Source organism: Diabrotica undecimpunctata, chromosome 7 (genome assembly GCF_040954645.1).
Source record: "Diabrotica undecimpunctata isolate CICGRU chromosome 7, icDiaUnde3, whole genome shotgun sequence".
Classification (NCBI taxonomy): Eukaryota; Metazoa; Arthropoda; class Insecta; order Coleoptera; family Chrysomelidae; genus Diabrotica; species Diabrotica undecimpunctata.
In genome coordinates, this window is record NC_092809.1 from 67,795,205 (window position 1) to 67,819,271 (window position 24,067).

Sequence of the window (24,067 nt, forward strand, 5' to 3'; positions counted from 1 at the left end):
AAAGGGTTGAGCACCAACTATTTTTAGAATAAAAATGGTTTTATGAAAGAGACAAGTCAATAAATGAATAAAATAGAAAGAAATTGAGATAAAATATTTATTTAAAGAGAAATACCAAATATGTGACGGTTATTACGATTCACCCTATTTGCTAGAGGTTATAATAGTGAATTACCATTACTAGAGGTGATGAAAAAACGAAGAAATAAATATTGAGGAGAAATAGGTAAAGGAAGCATTAAGGAAATTTACAAATAGAAAATCACTAGGAAAGGACAGAATACCGAACAAACTTCTAAAGTATGGAGGACAAATCTGACCAAACAAGTATTAAAGCTAATCAAAAAAATAATAAAATAAAACAGAATTAATCAAGAATAGAGATCAAGCATCCTAATACCTCTCATAAAAAGGGAGATAAAATGGACCTAGAAATTTACAGAGGAATTAATTTAATAAACACAATACTAAAATTAACAACTTAAGTGTTAACAAATAAACAAAATGAAATTATAACACTAGCAGAGAAACGACAAGATTTTAGGTCGGGAAGATAATACACCGACCTATGAACTATGTTTCTTAAAGTTTCGTCGTCGTCATCGCAAGATGGAGAACATCAAGCACTGAGTAAGAAATAGAAGAGTGTAATGGAATGATCATATAAGCCGAATGACAAGAAATAAAGTAGTAAAGACAGCAAAAGACGGTTCTCCAATAGGACGACAATCAGTTTAAAGACCACAAAAATGATAGAACGACAACTTACTGGAGGCACATTTAAAACAGACAATCTGTCTATAGTTTATGTCTACATAAAAAAAGAAAAAAAACGAAGAAGACCTCTGACGTCTTGCACTAGTAGGTCCAATTTTTGTTTTACAATGACATAGTTTATTGTATATCTAACGCCTCTTGTATCTACACCATGTATATTTATTTAGTATATCTTTCTTCCCATAAAAACTACGGGTATTCCTAGGTCGTTATATGTTGCTAATTGTCTCAATTGTTGTCCGTTTTTGTATATTGTATTTCCTTGTAATGTGCTAACTAGGTCTTGTATTGCTATTTTTCCTATTCTAACGTTGAAATCTTCACTAACTGCAAAGTAATAATTTTTTTCGCGTTTTATTTAGCAATTGGGAAGCGCTGTATTTGAAATAAAATTTTGTATGGACTGTCTTGCGTGGAGAGTATAATGAGGTGTCACTCACAATGCCTTCAACAGAGTCAGGCATAAAGGACTGACATACAAAATGAGAAGCTATGAATACAGAGGAGCAATGGCAGGACTAATCTCATCGTACTTGAGCGGCCGGAGCTTTAGGGTTCGGATAGTAAGTCATGTCCGAGCACGGAGCACTGGAGGCCGGAATGCCACAAGGGGCGGTCCTGTCACCTCTACACTATACAATATATACCACCGATGTTCCAAGAACACCAGGAACACTACCCAGTCTTTATGCAGATGACAAAGCATTGTGGATAACCACAGAAACATTGATGTAGATGTAAACAACTTTGGACAGACACCATTGGATAACATAGAAGAATGGAGTATCTAATGGAAAATAGTTATTAACTTATAGAAAACGCAAGCAGTCATGTTCAAAACGAGAAGAGAAACCTCAGACGCACAGCTTACAGTGCAAAACAATCCCATCGAATGGAAAAGAGAAGTACCATATCTAGGAGTCACAATGGATCAACAACTAACCTTTAAGCAACATGTGGACCAAACCATCCAAAAAATAACCACAGCCAGAGAAGCAATAAAAGGACATATAGGTACACAAAAGCAAATTAAGGTTAAAAATGAAAATAAAACCAATTAACAGCATCATACTTCCAATAATAACATATGCATCTCTCGCATGGGGACACGTGAGTAAATCAAACAAAAAGAGGATACAAGCAGCACATAATAACAGCCCCATACAAGCGGTATATATACCCCGATACGTTTCAGAGAACTGAAATAAGTAAGGATAATAGACACGATGGAAGAAAAAGCCAGAACAAAGCTTACTGAGCTAGAGAACCTCCCAAGTCCGATACTGTGAGGGATAATAAGATACGATCCGTTCCATTAATAGAAGCACAAAACAGAAAATCATGGCCAACAGAAAAAGTTTATAAAATCGTAGCTCTATCAACAGAAAATAACCCAGCACATAGCACTGGCAATTCTAATAATGACTAATGATTTTACTAATCAGACATTTTTAAAAAAATACAAAAAACTTAAAAAAAGGCTTTGGCCACCAAAAAAATTAAAAAACACTCTAAATCTGGGCAAGAAATGCCCAAATCTTTAAACGCCAAGTCACCAAATACGAGCGGAGACTTGGGGCCCGAGCAAGCAATTTCAGATCCGCTGATAATCACCAGAGACATCAGAGAAAGAGTGCCTTACGCTAACCTGCTTTGATCGGGATAGGAATTGTAATATCCGAGTGTCATTCTAAGGGGTGTACAAGTCTGATAGGCTGTGTTAAATTAAATTTCTTGGTTGCTTGTGAAACAAAGCAAGGTTTCAAACTCTCGAACTCACACAACCTAGCTTGCACTTTACGAGAGTATGAATGAGTTACTAGTGTATTATTTACAATTCAAGTATACTAATATGATATAGATGATATGTCTTATAAATTTAAAAACTTCCTACCTGCCATGCGATAAATTTAATGTTAAAATTTGTTCTATATACAACGACTTCATTCTTATACCTAACCTAGCCTAACTCCTCCTATTAAAATTACCGAAAGGTAATCAAAACCCTTAATTAAACTCTTAATTGTTAATAAAATTACCCGGCGTTTAATTAATAAACAAAATACTTATCTCATGGGGTGAATTAATGGTTCTCATGGGAGTCAAAAGATAAACTCAATTCGGTTGAATATCTCGTCGGTATCTTTAGTGAGAAACTTCCTTAACGTATGACAAGAAACATTATTCATCCGAAATTATAAACATGCATGAGATTGCAAAAGTTACTTCGGTTAATGTACCAGTCATGTTTAATCGTTTTATCTGATGGAAACTAATCAAACGAGAGGGGAAAAAGTGCAAGTAATTGTTTAAATATACATGTAATGTATGGAGAGTGCAAAAGGGACGATAGTTGACAATGAATACATTACTTATAAGTATTAATCATTGAAGAAATCAATTATCTGTAGATTGTTTGATTAGATTTTATGATATTTATCATACGCATAAAGTTTCAGTAACGGGAAATATGTTAAAATTGCAGTTTGTAGAATCGATTACGCGGTATATTAATGTTATGTCTTAGGGTTGGCATTTGATAAAGTAAAAAAATACAAGTTTATACCCATATTTGAAGACTCCGGTCGTAAAACTCGTTAAGTGTTAAAGTTATAAATAATGCAGAAACTATTGATTTAACATTACGTTAAAATAATATGATAAACACTGGATGTTAATACAAAAATTTTGAATAAAACGGAAATCATGCACACTCATTTTAAAACAATTGCCAATACCCAATTTATTATTTATTAACAAATTATCAAAAAAAAAATTGAGAAAAATGTCACTTACCAGTTGTTTCATAACTTTGTTGGCAAAGAAAAGTTATACTTGACAGGTTCAAATGCACTCGGACTGAAAATAGAAAAACTATTAAAATTGACAAAAGTTTAATATAGTACGTGAACTCTATCTTTTCCTGTGCGTCATGATTTATTTTCAAACAGGTTAAATCAAAATATTAAATGAAACGTATGTCGATGTGCAGATAATTATCATTGATACCTACTACTGTCAATGTTTAATTTGACATCAATGTTTAGTTTTAATTACGAAATGGCTATTATCCCTCTGCAGTGGGAAGAGTTGATGCGGGAACTGGAGGAGAGGGAGCGTCCTAACTATCTGATGAACGTAATGGCGTAATATTTTTCCGAGAGAAGGATCATGGTTGACAAGTGCACGCTCGTTGAAGTAACGGCTGGAGTCCCACAGGGATTGGTCCTGGGTCCAACGCTATGGAATCTGGCATATAACGGAGTTATGAACTGCCAATATGGAGAAGATATAACACCCTTCGCCTTTGTGGATAATCTAGCTATGCTGATTGTGGCGCTAGCGCTACACGAGCCGAATCTCGGATTTCGGGTAAGACATACGGGCAACATCGTAAAGAACTGGATGACAGATAATGCGCTGAAACTCGCGGCAGAGAAGACCGAAGTTATCATTCTGAAGGGTTAAGGGAACAGGCATGGAATAGAACACAAATGTGCAGGGTCACAGGAAACATCAAAGAAATGCGTTAAGTATCTGGGAGTGACAGTACACCAATAGTCAAGAGTGCAGCTGCGCTGGGGAGGGTGATGTTTAACATTGGGGAACCCAAATCAAAAAGAAAGAGGGCCTTACACAGTGATGTGTAGTCAAACATCCTTTACTTTTACTGGGCCGATAGAGATACCGACCTACAAGGGGCTCATAATACATAATACGAGTGGACAGAATGAGTCTGTTGCTAAAAGCATGAGCCTACAGGACTGTATCTGCGGCGGTCTTGTGGACTATCATGGGTTTCGTTTATCTGCATGGACTAAGATGCTGATTCCGAGCCTAGGAGACTGGGTGACTGTGGTCAAAGGCGACTGGATTACTTTCTGACGCAAGTGCTTACAGGACATGAGTGTTTTAAGATGTATCTCAATAGATTCAGAAAGACAGATGCAGACAAATGCCTATACTGCGAATACTCCGACACTGTTACTAACACAAGGCTGTAGTGTAGTAGATGGACAGTAGAGAGAAACAAAATGTGTAGATACACAGGTACGAATCCTGTGACTATGAGTTTTACGTAAAGATAACGGAAAGTAAGGAGCGATGGAATAGTGTATAGAATTACATCCGAGTAGTCATTAAGAAGATAAAAAAAGTAAAGAAGCATCAGCTGGACCAACGACAGAGATAAGACGTAGATAAGAGAAGGTAGTGCTCCAAAAGTATCGTCAGCCATACAGCGGCCATCCCATTTTCGAGTACGGTATGTGCGACAGCCAACTGCACATAAGAAGGAGAGGGTGGATTTAGTTGGTAGGCAGGCTAACAGGAAGGCATCCGTTTACATGACCTTTTTCTAGGGGAAAATGGGCTCGGATATATGCACCCTCAGAACAAAAGTATACAACCATATCAAACCCACCAGATTTGACCGACCCACCAATATTAGAATAAGAAGTGGAATATGTGATGGCAAAATTTAAAAAATAATAAAGCTGTAGGACCAGATAAGGTAAATGTAGAAATAGTTAAACTCTTCAATATTAAATAACTATGTAAACTCTTTAATAATATACAATAGTGAAAAAATATCATCAGATTGGCTGAAGTCAACTCTCGTAGCAATTACAAAGAAGTACAACCAAATTCACTGCTATGTTGGTCGTCTAATCGTCTAAATTATCCACATCATCATCATCATCATCAATCAGCCCTGAGTTGTCCATTGTTGAACATAGGCCTTCTCTAGACTTTTCTATCTGCTTCTGTTCTGCGCTTCTGCTATCCAATTGGTTACGATTCTTTTGAGGTCGTCGGTCCATCGCGTTGGGGGTCTTCCTCGGCTTCGCTTGTCAGCCCGTGGTCTCCACTCAAGCAATTTTTTTGTCCAACTGTCGTCTTTCCAAACTGTCTCCAAAAAAAAGACGACAATTATCCACATACTTAAAAGTTATTCATAAGCGGATTTTTAACAAATCTAAAGAGCGAACGAGAGATACCCAGTTTGGTTTCAAAAACGGTTTAGGAACACAAGAGGCACTTTGTTGCATGCAGTTATTACTGTTAACATAAGACGCACAATAAGCTTATTGATTGCAGTACGATTGTTGTAGAAGAGGCAACTTCGAATGTTCAGATAATGACCAAGTATACCATTTAGTTCTTTTTTTTTAGTATGAAAATATCTAGTTCAGTTAATGTGCCATTTTCTCAGTGTATCTAAATATGCATTGAAATTGGTTAAAACTTATTTAATATTTGTTTACATTTCATTTTATTATTATTAAATTATAGGTTTTAATTTAAAACAGAAATATCGTTTTTATTATTATATACAAATTTATAATTTTATTATGGAATATAAAATGTAAATTGTAGGCAATCAAAAATTGTAAAATGTTTATTAAAATAATATAGTTATTTAAAAGGAAATAGGACACTCACTCTTTAAAGTTGAATTTGTATATCCGGAATTTGAACTTTGAATCGATGTTAACCTGGATAGCCTGGATGTAAAGCGATGACGTTCTTACTAATAATGGCGTACTTTTTACGCCTTAGTGAGCACTTAAATGTTAAGGTATTTTTTTGCTTTGGCTTGTTTTTTTATGAAGTAATATTATAAATATTATTTTTTGATAGAGGCCATTTTTTAAGTAGCCCAACGGTAGCACCAAACCAAATTAGCACCAGACATGAAACATTTTTCTTCCGAAAAACTAACATTTTTTGCTTACACTATTTCTTATAACAAGTATTAAAGCTCAGCATTTATTTATTTAATACCTCGAGCTAATACAGAAACATACTCAAATAATTATTCTTCAAATCTACCCCATCGCTACATTATTATATAAGCTTACAGTGCATTTTCCGCCCTCATTCATGGCATCTTTTTTCATCGTTATCCAAATTGTTTTGATTTGGGTTGACTCAATGATTCACTCTGAGTTAGGGGGAGGATCGAAAAATCATATTTGTTTACGTCGTTCACGTCAAATTTATCGTAACAAATCCGTAAACTAAATCGCTGATTTATATCTATCTATATGAAATTACCAAGATACGGTGTGTTTAAGAAAAGTTACGGTATTGTCTGTAAACTTAACAACCAAATTAACAGTAAGTAACAGTAAAGGTCGTGGCATATTATCGTGCACGTTGCGTTTCCAGCACATAGCGTTTCTGAAAAATATAATTTAAATGGTTTTAAATATGAACAACGTACACTGTCCGGAACATTGCGTTTCAGACACTTAACGTTTCCGTTCAGTATATTCGAAAACAATATTTTACAGATGCCGACGGATGCGTAACCAGTCGTAACCGGTTTGTAAGGATAATGTTAATTAGATACCCGTCGTTTTCATCTTGTTGTTTATTTAGTATTTAAAAAAATAATTTTAGAGGCTATTTTGTCATTTATGTATGTGTTTTTATTGCTTTGTGACAATTAATCACGGAAGTGATAAACAATTAGGAATTTAATAATAATTAATAGGTTTAACAATTATTTTAGAATGAATAGGATTCAGTTTAAATATGTTTTAAATTTAATTTCACCTTCAGTTAAAAAACAAAATACTACATTTAACGAAGCCATACATATCAAACCAAAAAGTATATTTAAAAATAAGAGGTATCACTTCCGTACAAAAGTCCTAATTGTTTATCACTTCCGTGATTAATTGTCACAAAGCAATAAAAACACATGCATAAATGACAAAATAGCCTCGAAGATTATTTTTTTAAATACTCTGTATCAAAATCAAACAAGTTCCTAAATAAACAACATGGGGAGAACGACGGACATCTAATGCACATTATTCTTACCATCCGGTTACGACCTATGTTCCGGACAGTGTGCGTTGTTCATATTTAAAACCATTTAAATTATATTTTTCGGAAACTAAACGCTGTGTGCTGGAAACGCAACGTGCACGATAATATGCTACGACCTTAAGTTTTAACTGTAGATTCCTAGGCTCAAAATGTTAAGCTTTAATCCAGGGCCGAGCGGCCCGGGTGCAAGAACCAAATTTACCGCATCATCAGCAGTTTTGGAAAACATGTATAAGAGAACATCACAAATAAGGGATAATTAATAAAAACACAATTTTGAACTTTTAAATCATAAAAATGTATTTATTAAGTCAATGAATAGATACATGCCTATAATATAAATATGAGCTTATACAACATATTATGTACATAAATATTATTTGGTATAACCAAAATACAAAAATCTACATATGTAGTTATTTTATGAAAAATAAAGTAAAATAAAGAAAAAAGAAATACAACACTAGGAAGGTATCTAAATGTCTAAATACTAAAATCGACTTTTCTTGCCTTTTTAAATGCAAATATTATAACTAGGTCAGTCACATCTAAATTAAAAGAAATATCTTCCTCGATACTTATTATAGCTAAATTTGTAAGCCTGGATTGGTTCATGGTAGATCTTAGGTAGTTTTTAATTAATTAATTTAAGTTTTGAAAATGATCGCTTCCCATGAGCTACAGTGACTGGCATAGTTAAAAATATTGTAAGCGCAACAAATAAATTAGGAAATAATCCTTTTAACTCTTTAGCAACGAGATAGGCTAACCTTATTTGGCCGACATATTATTTTTATTGGTAATGTAAATAGACAATATATCAATGTAATTGTAACGATCTATTGCATTCATATCCAGTGGTGGATCCAGGGGGGGTCACGGGGGTCATGACCACCCCCAAAACAAAATTAAATATCAATCAAATAATCCTAAAAAAAATAATTTAAAACCCATCAACCCTATAAGCAGGAAATCAAGAGTTGAAATGATTCAAACTCATTTATTGTAGGGGTAAGTGTAGAAGTATACGAAAGCCTTTTTAAATTGCTCTTTAAAAAAATCAACCATTCTGAATACAGTTAACTCGATTAACAACCTGACTTCCGCCAATTCAGAGTTACGCGATTTTCAAATTTTGACAATTCGTCATTTAAGTGCCAGAGAATCGTTCGTTTAGCGATGAGATAGAATGACCGCCCATACATTCTTGCTTATTCAATGTACATGAGATGACTTTTCGCACGAAATCAGCACACTTTTATTTTTTATTAGGTATTTCTTATCTTCAGTTTTGTCTACGAATTGGCTGTTTGTAATTTGAATATGTATTATAATTGTTGAGACTGTGTGCTACATTTTATAATTTATCTATAATAAATATCAAAGTCAATATTGTTGTAGCTCTGTCTGATAAGTTAGTGAATACAAACAAAGGAACTGGGGGCTGCTGTCCAAGGTATTTGTGAAACTGTGAAACAGTAGTTTGTCTTATTAATGTTTTAGGTACAACTGTATCACTTAGTCGTCTTCTTTAGTCACCAAAATTAGATTTTAAGTAGGCTACTGAGGCCATAGACAACACTAAATGCATTCTTCAAAATAAAAGATCAAATGCTGAATCTGTTTTTAGCAAACTCTACTATGAAGTAAACAAAATGCTGAACAACTAGACATTGAATTAAAGATGCCTCGTATAGTTTCTCGTCAAACCTGTCGTCAAAACCAATCTGTTGACTCTTGCGAAGAATATTTCCGAAGATCTATTTATTTACCTTTTTTTTGGACAATATCTTAACTTCCACCTTCCAGGATATTATTGGACCAACTATGCATATTCCACAGCAGAACAAGAGTTTTCACTGTGGATTCAAAAGTGGAAAAGAGTCGTGCAAAATAATGGAAAACTTCCTGATTGTATTTCAGAAGTATTAGAAAACTGCCATATTCATACCTATGTATCCAAATATCAGAATATTTCTGCAAATATTAATTACACTGCCAGTCAGTCCAGTAACAACAGAGCGTTTTAAGCTTAAGCGTCCAAAGACATGGCTTATAAATAGAACTTCTGTTAACTGGTTTAGCACTCATCAATGTGCATCCTGAAATTTCTCTAGATGTTGATGCAATCATAGAGCGATTTGCTAAATCGGATAGGCGAAAAGAATACATTTTTATAAAATTATATAATATTTACTTTTCTTATAGTATTTTTAATCACTGAACTTTTATTTACCAGTCGTTGCCGGCTGTTGCTGACGATTCGTGCACTTATAGCCTAATATGCCTTATTATAGAAATAAATATTCCTTAATTATATTATGTTTTTTGTTGAATAAATTAATTTAAATAAAATACTGTTTACACTCTATTCTTAAGGTTTCTTTAATACGGAAGGGTGGCTATAACTACAGCAAATTCCTCTCTATCTTGAGCTGTTCTTAGTATCGAATGTGTGTCCATGCCTGTCCAGTCTCTTACATTCTTTAGCCAGGAGCATTTTTTTCTTCCTGGACCTCTTTTTCCTTCTACTCTTCCTTCCATTATGAGTCGTAGAAAGTTATATTTTTTTTCTCTGTGAATATGTCCTAGATAACTCGTTTTTCTGTTGTTTACAATATTTAGGAGTTCTCTCTCAGTCGTCATTCTTCTCAGCCCCTCGTTATTGGTCACGTGCTCTGTCCACGAAATCTTCAGCATTCTTCGAAAAACACACATTTCAAAGGCTTCTATACGCCTGATACTTGTAATTTCGAGAGTCCATGTTTCCACTCCGTGTAGCAATAAGGAATAAATGAATGTTGTTACAAATTGATACCGGATATCCAACGATAAGATAGAGTTTATTAGGAATGTTAAATACATTCATTAATGTTTACACTTACATTGAGTTATTGCATTTAAATTACTTAACTTTGGTTTATACTTATTTATCCTTGGTTTGTTCTTGATTTTGTAGCTACAGGATAGGTGGGTTTAAATTAATTGTCTTTAAAATACCTGGTTTAAATTTACAGCCCTTGATTTTTCCGTATTTATATTTTAATAACTTTCCTTTGGTTTAATAGTCTTGTACACTTGATTTTACTGAATATGTGGGTTTAAATTATTATTTTTTATTTAAGTTTAAGACCCCTTAATGTTGTACCCTTCTTTGCACCCGTAGGGTATTTGGGTTTTAATAACTTCTCATTGGTTTAATATATCGCCTAAAATAATTATTGAAAAAATGATTCCCTCCTTACATGGCACAAATCATATCAATCGTAAACGTGCAAAAATCTAAATCCTATATCAAAATCACCGTTAAGACCCATGACCCCCCCCCCCCCCGACAATAAATTTCTGGGGATCAGCCTCCGAAAGGTGCAAAAATCCAAATCATGTATCAAAATCACCCTCAAGACCCATGACTCCCCCTGACAAAAATTTCTAGATCCGCCACTGTTCATATCTAAATTTTTTGTTTCCGGGTCAGTTAGTTTAGTTTCTAAATAAGACACTTAAGTTATTTAAAAAACCAAAAGATTCAGCATGTGTTTCTAAATCTTGAAATCTCTCATCTAATTTTGAGATGATAATATCAAGAATATAAAAATACAAATTTACTTTAAAATGTAATTCTGGAGATTGAATCGCATCTTTATATTCATAGGCATAAAAAGCCTTTTTTCTTCTTGATCGAACTATATGAACTGCGGGAAATAAAATTTCTGCATCCATTTCTTAAGCCATTTTTTAAGCTTCATTGAGCAAATTTATAAACCCTTTGTAGGATCTCATGTCTGTTAAAAATATTTTAATTCCATTTAACATTTGTACAACTTCTGGTAAAATAACGTCAGATTTTTGCATTTTTTTGCTGACTACATTTATTTTTAATAAAATTTTCTACCGAACAACTAAGTTATTATCTCTATATATGTATCATTATAAAGGGCGAACAGTGCATTTTAAACTTTTTCCAATTCATACCTAAGAGTCTTAACGACATCAATTCGACTCTCCCACTGAGTATAAGAGAGCGGTTTTAGCGTTAAGTCGCTTCTTTTAAAAGAATGTTCAATCGATATGTTGATGCCGAAAAAAAGACATATAGTTCCTGAATAATACTAAAAAAATTGGTAACTTCAAGCACGCTTTTGCTGCATCATTCACTACTAAATTAAGGCTGTGTGCCGCACAAGTGTCAAAAAGGCTCTGGGATTAATATCTAAGATTTTTTTTGTTGGCCATTGTGTTTGCCTTTCATATTGGCACGATTGTCATAACCCTGGCCTCGCATATCGGCAAAATTAATATCAGATTTCTTTAAAAAATTTATTATGAAATCAGTTAAACCTTGACTAGTAGTGTTGCTAACTTCGCAGAATCCTAAAAAATGTTCTCGAACCTCTACAGTTTTAGAAAAATCATTAACAAAAACAAATCTAACAACAATTGTGATTTGTTCTTGATGACTAACGTCAGGGTGCCATCAATGATAATTGAAAAATATTTGCAAATTTTTAATGATTCAATTATATTTTTTTTAACTTTTTCTCCTACTAAGGTGATTATTACATTTTGGATTTTATCGCAAAAATAATGTGCCATTTTTTTGACATCTTTCTATTATATTTTTTCGTAAATTTTGCCTGCCCCAAGCAAGCGCCGCCCGGGTACCACACACCCCGGCACGGCTCGGCCCTGATTTAATCCAAATCTTCTTACTGAGTTACTGAGTGTTTTATTTAAAAATAAAAAAGTATTTGTATCCAGTACTCTGTAACTGTTTGACATATTTTGTCAAACTTGGCAGGAAGTGTGGGTACTGTGCACTCTACTAAATTAGGTTAAATAAACGTTTCTGTCTACTACTAGTGGCGTACAGCAGGGGGAATTTGAGCGCAATTGTTCGATTATTCAATACTTTATTACAGTGTGGTCCATCCTCAGACACGCGGGTTGCATGCGGCCCGAGGCTCGTTTAAACTGCGGCCCCGCAAACACATTCTAAAATTATTGCCATTAATAACTTTTACCTGTTCCAACCGTATCTAACTTTCCGTAATTTTAAGAAAGTAGTTAACCTTGAACACCCACACCCGATGAGCGGGCAGTTAGCTTCAGTCAGCTGCACGTGTCGTGTTGAATTAAAAGTGGCAACTAAATTGAATGTTAAATTCAGAAGGAGTAGTGCCAAAAAAACGCAAAATTTTCGAAGAGAATCGTACGTTCCGAGAAATTATCAAGCGGTGTGCCGTTAAAATGGCGCGATCCTTTGGAGATGAAAAGATGGCCAAAAATTTTGAATGTTTTTCAGTTGCCCATCAAACTGTATCTAGAAGAGATGATGAGCTGAATACTCATGTATTTAAAAAAATGGTCGACACAGTTCTTGATTGTTTGTACTACTCCTTAGCCCTGGACGAATCTGTTGATATTACTGACAAAAACTAGCTATTAATTTTTGTTAGATGCATCAGTGAAGATTTTTGTGTAATTTTTTTTCTTTAAGAAAAGAGATCTTACTGTTTTTTGAAACGGAAATTGTTAGTAACACGGACGTATTTATAACAAAACTTAAGAACAAAACATTTCTTCATGAACTGGAATTTCCAACAGACATTACCTCTCACTTGAACACATTAAACCTACAACTCCAGGGGAAAAATAAGACAGTATCACAGTTGGTTGATCAAAGTGAGACATTTCGCAAAAAACTTGATCTTTTCCAGAACTGCATGAAAATAAACGACCTCACACATTTTCCTGCGTGTTTCGAAATAAATCAAGAAGAAACCATGGTCGATTTCTCGAGGTTTGGAAAATTTCTTACAGAAATAAAAAGAGAATTCGATAAAAGGTTTTCGGAATTTAATACACTAAAAAGCGATCTTGAGCTTTTTAACAATTCAAATGGGAGTCAACATCAAGAACCAATCAGCAGAATACCAATTAGGGCTGTGCGAACTACAGTCAGATTCGTTTTTTCAAGCAAAGAAAAATGAAGACATTAGTACCTTTTGGAAGTTAGTCTCCAAGGATCGTTTTCCTAAACTTCGTAACTTTGCGTTGAAACTATATGCAATGTTTGGTAGTACGTATTTATGTGAAAGTACATTTTCATAAATCTAAAACACGTAATCGCATGGAAAACGATTCTCTGGAAGCGTGTATTAGACTCACTACGATTAGCATAGATATAGATGTGCAAAAGTTAATAGAGAATAAACCCTTGCCTCAAATATCCCATTGATTTTTTATTTTATGTTAAATTTTAAACATAGCATGTAAATTGTAAACCATAATAAAATACTTGTAAATAATATTTCGTTTGTATATTATTTTTTAAAATAAACTTTTTTTGACCGAGTCGAATTCTCTGGCCCTTCATAATAATTTCAAATTTAATACGGCCCGCAACGTCTAAAAGGTTGGACCACACTGCTTTATTATATAAATAGTATACTCTTTATTTGTAACGATTAAGTTATTATTTTTGGGGATTATTTGAAGTTGAAATCGAAGTGGCACAGTTATTTTGATTGTCGGTGTTTTTGGGTCATAGGATTGCATTTATTACGCAAATCAAATTTTAATCGCTATTAACAAAAAAAAACATATTGTTATTTATCTAAATTTCCTGAAAGGAATGTGATTCAACATTTAAAAAAACAAATTGTGATTTTAAAAAGAACCATTTTGTTATAATCTAAATAAACAATTTTAATAAAGCTAAAATATCAAATAACACATTTTAACTAAACCTTTTATAACAAACATTCAATGTGAGGACCACTCATCTTAATAAGCTTATGAATTCTTTCATTAAACGATCTAAAAAATATGTTTGGTTAATAAGCAATAAAATTATCGGATTTTATTATTTGCTGCGATAGCACTTGACGATTATTTAATTCTTATGAGTATACCAGAGTACCACTGGAGCCATAATGAAAAATGGACAGAGTCATGTCTACACAGAAAGAAGAAGAAGAAGAAGAAAAATAAAAGAGAAGCTTGTTTGCCCCGTATAATAACTTAAATAAAGATTTCTTTATCTTTTGAAATAACCCTTTTTAAATTAATCCAATATGAACTACAATTTATAGTGTGCACCTTATTATTATATCAAATTATGTAAAAAAAATATTACATTACACACTAAATGATAAATAAAATATAGGTCGCGTATCCGAAAGGTGTTGTAAAATAATAAATCAATCCACCCACTCATCTCCTCAGGAATGGGGTTATTTTCGAAGTGGGTCTTTTGTTTATTATCAACATTACGGACAAGGTTGCCTGAAAACAATTAAGCATGGCCAACAAACACACGGAATTCAATGGAATTGTTTTGGAATGGAGCCTAACAGATTCGTTTACCTGATTTGATTTTACCAGGTAATTTACCTATAGTGTGTTTTGTATTGGGGAATAATAGTGGTTTTATGGGTAGACTGGTCTGTTAATTTGAGAAGGGCTTAAAGGTATTATAATAACTTGCTGACTTGAACTCTATTGATTGACGTTAGCTATAGTCCGGACGTATTTTGGTGGCAATATGTCAATGTTTTTATGCTTCCATTTAAAGCAATCAATAATTAAATAGCTCTAGGAGGAGCAATTGACTGCAATATACAGACTGGCAAATTTCACTTTGTCTTTCGTGTTTGAATGCGCATTGATCATGCGTATCGCATTTCCGAATAGATGCCATTCATAAACATAACCTCCCAGAGTCAATATATTTTATTCTAGTATTGTTACAACTTGTGGCAGTTTTTATTATGAAATTTAACGCGAATGTAAATCATAAAGTTTGATAATAAAGTTTATACAACAGAGTTATACTACAGATTCACATATTGTTTATGGTTTGTTGACTACTTTTATCTGTTTATAAGTAGACGGTATCTCTTGCTGTCCTAAACAGCTACTAGAAAATTATAGGTAAACTAGAATGTGATTCGATTCTAACGCATCGGGATTCTAGAACGTATGAACAGACTAATCGGTCTAATGGTCGTCATCGTTTCAACACGGGTGGTTGCAACTAAAAACTAATTAATTTTTTCGATCTTAATATATTCGTTATTTTTTCCCCTTTTATTTACCTTGTCGCATGTTAGGATTCGATTAGTTGTTTATTCTGTACTCAGTCAGAGGCCTTCTTCAAACCAATATAGCAAATTTACCTTTTAGGGTGTTTATTATCATCTATATACTATATATATATATATATATATATATATATATATATATATATATATATATATATATATATATATATATATATATATATATATATATATATTGTAATGATTTGCTCAATGTACTTGATTTTATCTTTATAAGAATCTGATTTTTACTTACTCTTATCTTTATAAAACCAATCGAAACTCAACAATATATCTCAGGACTCTTTTACTATTTAAAAACAATAAACGTGGCTTTAAAGTACTTTAAGATATTTGTCATTTAGGAAAAAGATAAACAATAAGAAAATGAATTTATAGACAAACAATTATAAACGTAAAAACAAAGATTATTTATTTTTAAAATAAATCACTTCATCAAATCAAGCATCCACTAATTATCAATAAACATTAGATACGATTATGTCCAAATCAAATACCTTTTAATAGTTTCGAAACACAATTCGGACTTCTGCCTTAATCTGAGCCTTCTAAAAATTGCAAGGCAAAGCAGACGTTGATAAAGATCTTAATAGAGACATGGGGAATCTAAAATTTGCATTACACGACATGTCTCCTCAACTAAACAGAAATGATTAGCGAATTGGTTTCTTGTAATCATACAGAGTAGATCCGAATAAAACGAAAAAGACAGTCAAGATTTGATTTCACGTACAAAGCGTCTATGTATCTGTTTATACGTATTTCGCTTTAATAAAGCTCATCAGAACAGGTATTCATAGGCGTTCGCAACGTGAAAAATAAATCTTTCCTGTCTTTAAGAAGAAACAATAAAATGGCTTCGAAACGGACGCAATAGCGACATCTGATATTAAATCCGTAAAATAGTTTCGAAACACAATTCAGATTTCTGCCTTAATCTGAGCCTTCTAAAAATTGCAAGGCAAAGCAGACGTTGATAAAGATGTTCATAGAGACATGGGAAATCTAAAATTTGCATTCCACGACATGTCTCCTCAACTAAGCAGAAATGATTAGCGAATTGGTTTCTTGTACTCATACAGAGTAGATCCGAATAAAATGAAAAAGACAGTCAAGATTTGATTTCACGTACAAAGCGTCTATGTATCTGTTTATACGTATTTCGCTTTAATAAAGCTCATCAGAAGAGGCAAAGCAGATCTACTCTGTATGAGTACAAGAAACCAATTCGCTAATGATTTCTGCTTAGTTGAGGAGACATGTCGTGGAATGCAAATTTTAGATTCCCCATGTCTCTATTAACATCTTTATCAACGTCTGCTTTGCCTTGCAATTTTTAGAGTGCTCAGATTAAGGCAGAAATCTGAATTGTGTTTCGAAACTATTTTACGGATTTAATATCAGACGTCGCTATTGCGTCCGTTTCGAAGCTATTTTATTGTTGCCTCTTAAAGACAGGAAAGATTTATTTTTCACGTTGAGAACGCCTATGAATAGCTGTTCTGATGAGCTCTATTAAAGCGAAATACCCATAAACAGATACATAGACGCTTTGTATGTGAAATCAAATCTTGACTGTCTTTTTCATCAATTATTTTAATTTTTATAAATCAAAAACAAAATCAAAATTTATTTATTACTTGACTTGTAAACAATTTTAAAACACAAATAATTAACACAAATCTTAATATATGATCGTAGTCGAATGTCTGTAAAAAAATAAACAATCTAAAACTTTTTTTGTTTCCAAAAAATACTGACTCCACTCAATGCTGCTTTGATTGTGACCTGAATAGATCGCACGTACTTTCCTGATTCTCCAAATATGCCTGCTCTATGTTCTGTCTAATGTGTTTGATAAACTAAAACAGTTTATGAAAACTGCCGTAATTTCTGCTCAAACTCTTTACTCCAAGCTCCTAACTCCAAGATACAATCTGCTTCCTCTCATACCAAGAAAAGATATGTGTTTCTACTTACAGTTATTACTCTCGTTCTTTTTGGCTTCGTTTCTGCTTACCATATTTGCATACTATTTTCAACACAAACATAAAAAAACACCACCACTTTTTAACAAAAATTCTCTTTCTTAAACACAACTTCTTTCTCTCGATGTTCAAATCACAATGGCTTTTCTCTTCCTCTCGTATCGTATTCAACCCCCATTCTCCTACTTTTTTTCTCCTTCATAACCAATCCAAACCTCAGCCTCCAAAAGAACAAAATAATATGATTTACCAAAAATCTTACTTAATACATCTACACCTCATATTGTTTACAAAATTACTATTGTCCATTTCCCCCCGAAAGCCTCTAAATTAACTATTATTCACTAAAGTTAGAAAACCACTAAGTTTATTTTCCCGTAACTGGTATATCATTACAAATAATATATTTCTTTTTAGAGGTTGTTTTCGATTATTTTACTGTCGGTGATATTTATTTTGTTTAAAATTTGGAATCTTAATATTATATATGTGTAAATACAATACATTTTGGAGACGGCTATTGCCGTATTCCCGTTCTCCTCCGTCAATCCTCGTCAATATCTCGTATGTCACTGTAGGTTCATTAATAACGAAGATAAGGTGTAGTGTCGTTTTGGTAGTCGCCCTGTTTGATTTTTCATCCTATATAATCGCTTCACATCAGACCAATACCAACGGAGATATGATGTAATGCAGGCGCTGGGGTTTTCATTATGGATAGACAGACAGACAGACAGAATAAGCAAATTATATATATATATATATATATATATATATATATATATATATATATATATATATATATATATATATATTGATTGTGTATACATTATGATTTTAAGAACAGTAATTACTATTTACTTACACTTCTATAATAGACTTTTGTTGACAATAGGTTAGAAGTAAAAAGGTGCACTACAAATAAACTGTAGTTTCGTGTCTGACACTCCTGATGATGTTTGATTAATTTATGTAAAAAAACAATCATTTTTATTTTACAGTCAATTTTACAGGTACATAAAACCTTATCTCCAAATGATCATCAATTTTTTCATTATTTCAAATATTTAATATTTATTTAATTTTATAAAGAAACACTAACAATTTTATTGCCAAACTTTGCCCGTTGGTCAGCCATTTTTTTAATTTGTACTTTGTACTTTAGGTACAAGTTTTTGTAAACAAACATGTTAGGTTAGTAATATTGATAACAACAAAGTGCATGTGAACACATAATTAAGATAAAAAATAAGAAAGAAAGTCTTGTTAAAAAAAAGGAAATAGGAAAGCGAGTACAGTGATTAGCCACTTACGGGATTGCCAATTGAATTAAAATTGTAAATTGGTATCTTTTTTTTAAACAAAGTGTTTTTAAATAGCAATGAAACATCAAATTTGATAAAAACTCAGGTTATTTTAATCAGAAATAATAATGTATATCAAAAATTAACACAAATTTGAAAACTTACAGAACTACACAGTTATTGGTCATACAAACATAGTTATAGTTTCCAAATTTGTACATTTGCTTTGGGATGTATTCTTCAAATTTGATGAATTCATATTGTTGCAGACATCAAAACATATGTTATCAATTGTGGGCAGATTAACGTTTTCCTCTACAGAATCATGAAATTGGTTCCGTTCCGTTCCGTTCCGTTTTCTGGAAGTTAAACTCAAAAATCCGAAAATTGATTTTTTTCTGTAATAACAGAAATATCTTGTACGTTACATATGATTTCATTGCAACCTACAGGGTTAAGTGTAATATCTGAAGATATATGGGTTTCTGTGATGATAGAGGTATCTTGTAGTATATCATTTGTGATTCTACCTCTTTGTAGTCTGAATCGTGGGTAGATGGTAGATCTATGGTATTTTGAAATAAATTAAATATACTAAAGAGCATTTATAAATATCCACTTAGTTCTTCGCAATTATCCAAACTTTAAAATTCTAATATTTTTGCGGCTCCAACTGTGTGTACAAAATCTTCACATGTTATTGATTTTGTCATAGAAATAGTGTGATTAATACGTTTATTCGGATTTTTAATCTTTCCTAAACATTTGGAATAGTCTATTGCTTTAGGGTTCCATGAATACAATCCAGATGCTTCAAAGTTATTAATTATGGAATCTGATTTTAATTGACTAATGGCTGTTTTTAGTACCAATGCAAAATTCTCTTTGGTAACTACTGAGTTCGGGTTTTCGCGTCTAAACTTTAATATTGCCCGGTTCCAATTTGCCTTTAATGATTTAAATGCAGCAATATGTGCAGGTTATAGAATTCTGGTCGTATTGGGATATAGTGCCACTAATTTAATTTGTAACTTGGAACATAATTCACTGGTTTGAATGGTAAAGCGAGTTTTATATTCATCAACAAACAAAATGACTGAAAAATTAGTGTTTTTCGCAACTAGGTATTTATATACGACGTTTCTATATATAGAAGTTTTTATTCTTCATCCATCCCGTATCGCTACATGTTATGCCCCATTCTCGTGGAACAGAATTTAGAAGATTGCCAGGAATTCGTTTATAAGGGTAAATAACCATTGTCGCTGTTATTTCTCCAGATGCTGAAAAAGTGAACAAAACCGTCAAATTAACTTTAGAATGATATTCTATTTGATATACATTTTTGCTTCTCTTTACAGCCAACATTCTTTTATTTTTAGGAGACAAGAGGAAGCAGGTTTCATCGCTATTTAAACACGTGAATGGCCTTGAAGAATATCAATGTAACCTTTACGATGCAAGTATTCTTGAACACTGATGAACAATTTTTTAATACCTTTTTCAGACACAACTGAACTTGCTGCCATAACCCTTCTGGAGTTCTCCCACTTAAATCTGGGTGTCGTTATACCCACCTCTTTCGGGCCGATTGTCAGCAAAAGGATTGGTACATGAATTTGCGTCAAAAATACCTTTCAACAGAGTCTTGTACATCTTCCACTCTTACTGGAAAACCTTTATCTTGTCATGTTATGATCCAATGCTTTAAAAGATTCTCTTTCTCCAAACAAAGAACAGGATTGGGACTAAGAGTAGTTTTTTCAATAAATTGTTCGCTTGCTTATAATAACTGCAATGTTGCTTTTGGCAGATTGAATTGTTCAGCGACTTTGAACTATTTTGTATGGCCTGAAAAGCAGCAGACTGAAAATGTTTTTTTTTTAATTGCTGTATTGCCCAGATACATGTATTGCTGTATTACCACCCCTAGATATTAATGATATTAAGCTACAACTGTTAATAAATCATATTTCGCCACGAGTATATACTTATATAAGTGATTGTAACACTTACAACGAATCCATTCAAACTCTTGACAAAATATACATCAAACCAAACAATACTATTCATGCTCGTCACATACTAACCACTAGACGACAACAGGCAGATGAGTCTATCGATTCTTACATGCAATCTTTAAAACAGTTAGCAAAAGACTGCAATTTTACTGCTGTAGATGCTGATACTAATAAAAATGATACAATCCGTGGAGCTTTTATCGCTGGAATGACATCCACAAAGATACGATCGAGACTGTTAGAGAGTTTAACACTAACTTTGGAAGAAACTTACAATATAGCTATTTCAATGGAAATGGCAGAACTCAACTCTCAAGTTTATTCAAATCAACATTCGACACTTAGTGCGCTACCTGGTAACTATCAATTTGAGTCACAGAGCTCTCCTAAAAATTCTGAATGTGTCACTGTGACAGCTGCTACCAACTCTACTAACTTTTCTAGGTCAGGACACAAATGTTTTTTCTGTGGTGGGCCAATACATTCAAGGAAGAACTGTCCCGCTCGAGAATCCATTTGCAAATCCCCTAGGAAGCCTTGTATTCAGACTGTTTCTATGGCCTCATTATCACACACCTCTGAAGTTAAAGGTGTGACTACTCAAAATATTAAAATTGGTGACCACTCCTACGACAACATTAATTTACTTATAGTTAAAAATCTCTGTGCTGATATTATAATTGGTCATGATGTTCTATCTAACCACTCAAGTCTAGAGTTTGAATTTGGAGGACCTAAAGAAGTATTCAAGGTATGTAGTGTAGTTGAAGCCTCAGTACCTGCAGTTCCTTTATTTTGTAACCTGACTTCAAATTGTAAACCTATCGCAGTAAAATCGCGCCGGCATAGTGCTGAAGATCAGATTTTTATTAAAAATGAGATAAAGAAGTTTTTAAATGATGGCATTATTGAAGAAAGTCAGTCCCCTTGGAGAGCGCAAGTGCTTATCACCAAAAACGAAACTCACAAGAAGCGGCTTGTCATTGATTATTCTCAAACAATTAATCGATTCACTCAACTTGATGCCTATCCACTGCCAAATATCGAGGAAATGGTTTCCAATGTATCACAATTCACTGTCTTTAGTGCAATAGATTTCCAAAGTGCATACCATCAGGTTCCAATACTTCCACATGAAAAGATGTACACAGCTTTTGAAGCCGCTGGGAAACTGTACCAATTTTGTCGCATTCCGTTTGTTGTTACCAATGGTGTAGCCAGTTTCCAAAGAACAATCGACTGGCTCATACGCACAGAAAATCTTGAAGGGACATATGCCTATCTTGATGATATAACTGTTTGTGGTAAGACGAAGGTAGAACATGACAAAAATCTTGAGAACTTTCTGAAGGCACAGACAAATATAGCTTGACACTAAACAAAACCAAGAGCAAATTCAATCAAACAGTAATAAACTTACTTGGTTATACTATAGGACCAAACCATGTCATAAAGCCCGATGCTAGTAGACTACAACCCTTATTAAAAATGCCTCCACCGAATGACACTGCATCTCTCAGAGGGGTATTAGGTATGTTTGCCCATTATTCAAAATGGATTCCCAAATTTTCCGAAAGGGTCCACACATTAGCTCATGTCAACAATTTTCCATTGAACGAAGATGCTTTATCTTGTTTTGAAAATCTGAAATCCATAGTTGCAAAGTCATCTGTTCACGCTATCAACGAAAATATGCCATTTGTTGTTGAAACTGATGCTTCAGAACACTCAATTGCTGCTACCTTGAGTCAGGATTCCAGACCCGTTGCTTTCTTTTCAAGATCACTTAACTCTAGTGAGCTGAACCATTCTGCTGTGGAGAAAGAAGCATATGCTATTGTTGAATCTCTAAAGAAGTGGCGCCATTTTCTTATAGGAAAGCCTTTCACAATCATTACTGATCAAAAGTCTGTAACATTTATGTTCAACACGAAGCATTCCAGCAAGATTAAAAATGAGAAAATACAAAGATGGCGACTTGAATTGGCACCTTATAAATATGACATTGTGTATCGACCAGGAAAAGACAACCAAGCAGCGGATGCTTTATCGCGCATCTGCTCTTGTGCTACTACCACGGCGGCAGGTGCATCAAAACTCAAGTCACTTCACACTGCACTTTGTCATCCAGGGGTAACACGTATGTTTCATTGGATAAAATCAAAGAATTTGCCTTTCTCGTTCAATGAAGTCAAGACTATGACTCGTGACTGTGGGGTATGTGCTAAAATTAAGCCGAGATACTTTAAGAATGAGGGGCTTTTTCCAAAGCTTATAAAAGCCACATCTCCCTTCGAACGCCTTAGTATTGACTTTAAAGGACCAGTGCCTTTGCCTATTTGAATACCAATAATCATTATATTCTTACGGTAATAGATGAGTATTCCAGATTCCCATTTGCTTTCCCATGCAGTGACATTAGTGCCAAAACAGTAATCAAGAATTTAAATAACTTATTCATGATGTTTGGAATGCCTGCATACATTCATTCGGATACGGGGGCTCAATTTCTGTCGGCTGAAATCAAAGAGTTTCTCAACGCCAGAGGAATCGCAAAAAGTAGAACTACTGCTTATAATCCTCAAGGAAATGGTCAAGTGGAGAAGTTGAATTCTACTGTCTAAAAAGCTATTCAACTGGCCTGTGAATCACATGAAGCACCTATTGAGAATTGGGAGCAATACCTACCTGTCGTGCTGCATTCCATTCGTTCACTGTTGTGTACCGCAACTAACTGTACGCCGCATGAAAGGATGTTCGTGCACACACGTCGATCTCCAAATGGGAATACAATACCGTCATGGCTAGCAGAATCTGGGCATGTCTTGATGAAAAGGTTCGATCGGAAGAACAAGTACCAGCCTATCGTAGAGGAAGTGGAGGTAATAGAGGCAAATCCTGAATACTCTTTTGTTAAACTGAAAGACGGACGGGAGACCACAGTGTCTAATCGTCATCTGGCTCCGTGTGGACGAGGTGAAGGGGAAATACTAGATATACCAGGTCAA

The 24,067-nt window shown here is 33.7% G+C and overlaps 1 protein-coding gene across 1 annotated transcript; it reads left to right on the forward strand.

Annotated features, from left to right (window-relative positions):
- Positions 1-3,948: 3,948 nt before the first annotated feature.
- On the forward strand, positions 3,949-23,683 carry LOC140446425 (uncharacterized). Its single transcript, XM_072538974.1, has 4 exons — positions 3,949-4,240; positions 20,942-22,363; positions 22,495-23,199; positions 23,436-23,683. Exons 1-4 carry the CDS (start codon positions 3,949-3,951, stop codon positions 23,681-23,683), a joined length of 2,667 nt encoding a protein of 888 aa, XP_072395075.1.
- Positions 23,684-24,067: the final 384 nt, after the last annotated feature.

Coding starts and splice junctions, on each gene's coding strand:
- LOC140446425 (XM_072538974.1), top strand. CDS start 3,949: ATGGTTGACAAGTGCACGCTCGTTGAAGTAACGGCTGGAGTCCCACAG. Junction 4,241..20,941: donor CGAAGTTATCATTCTGAAGG/GTTAAGGGAACA, acceptor TGTATTGCCCAG/ATACATGTATTGCTGTATTA. Junction 23,200..23,435: donor TTGTCATCCAGGGGTAACAC/GTATGTTTCATT, acceptor TTACGGTAATAG/ATGAGTATTCCAGATTCCCA.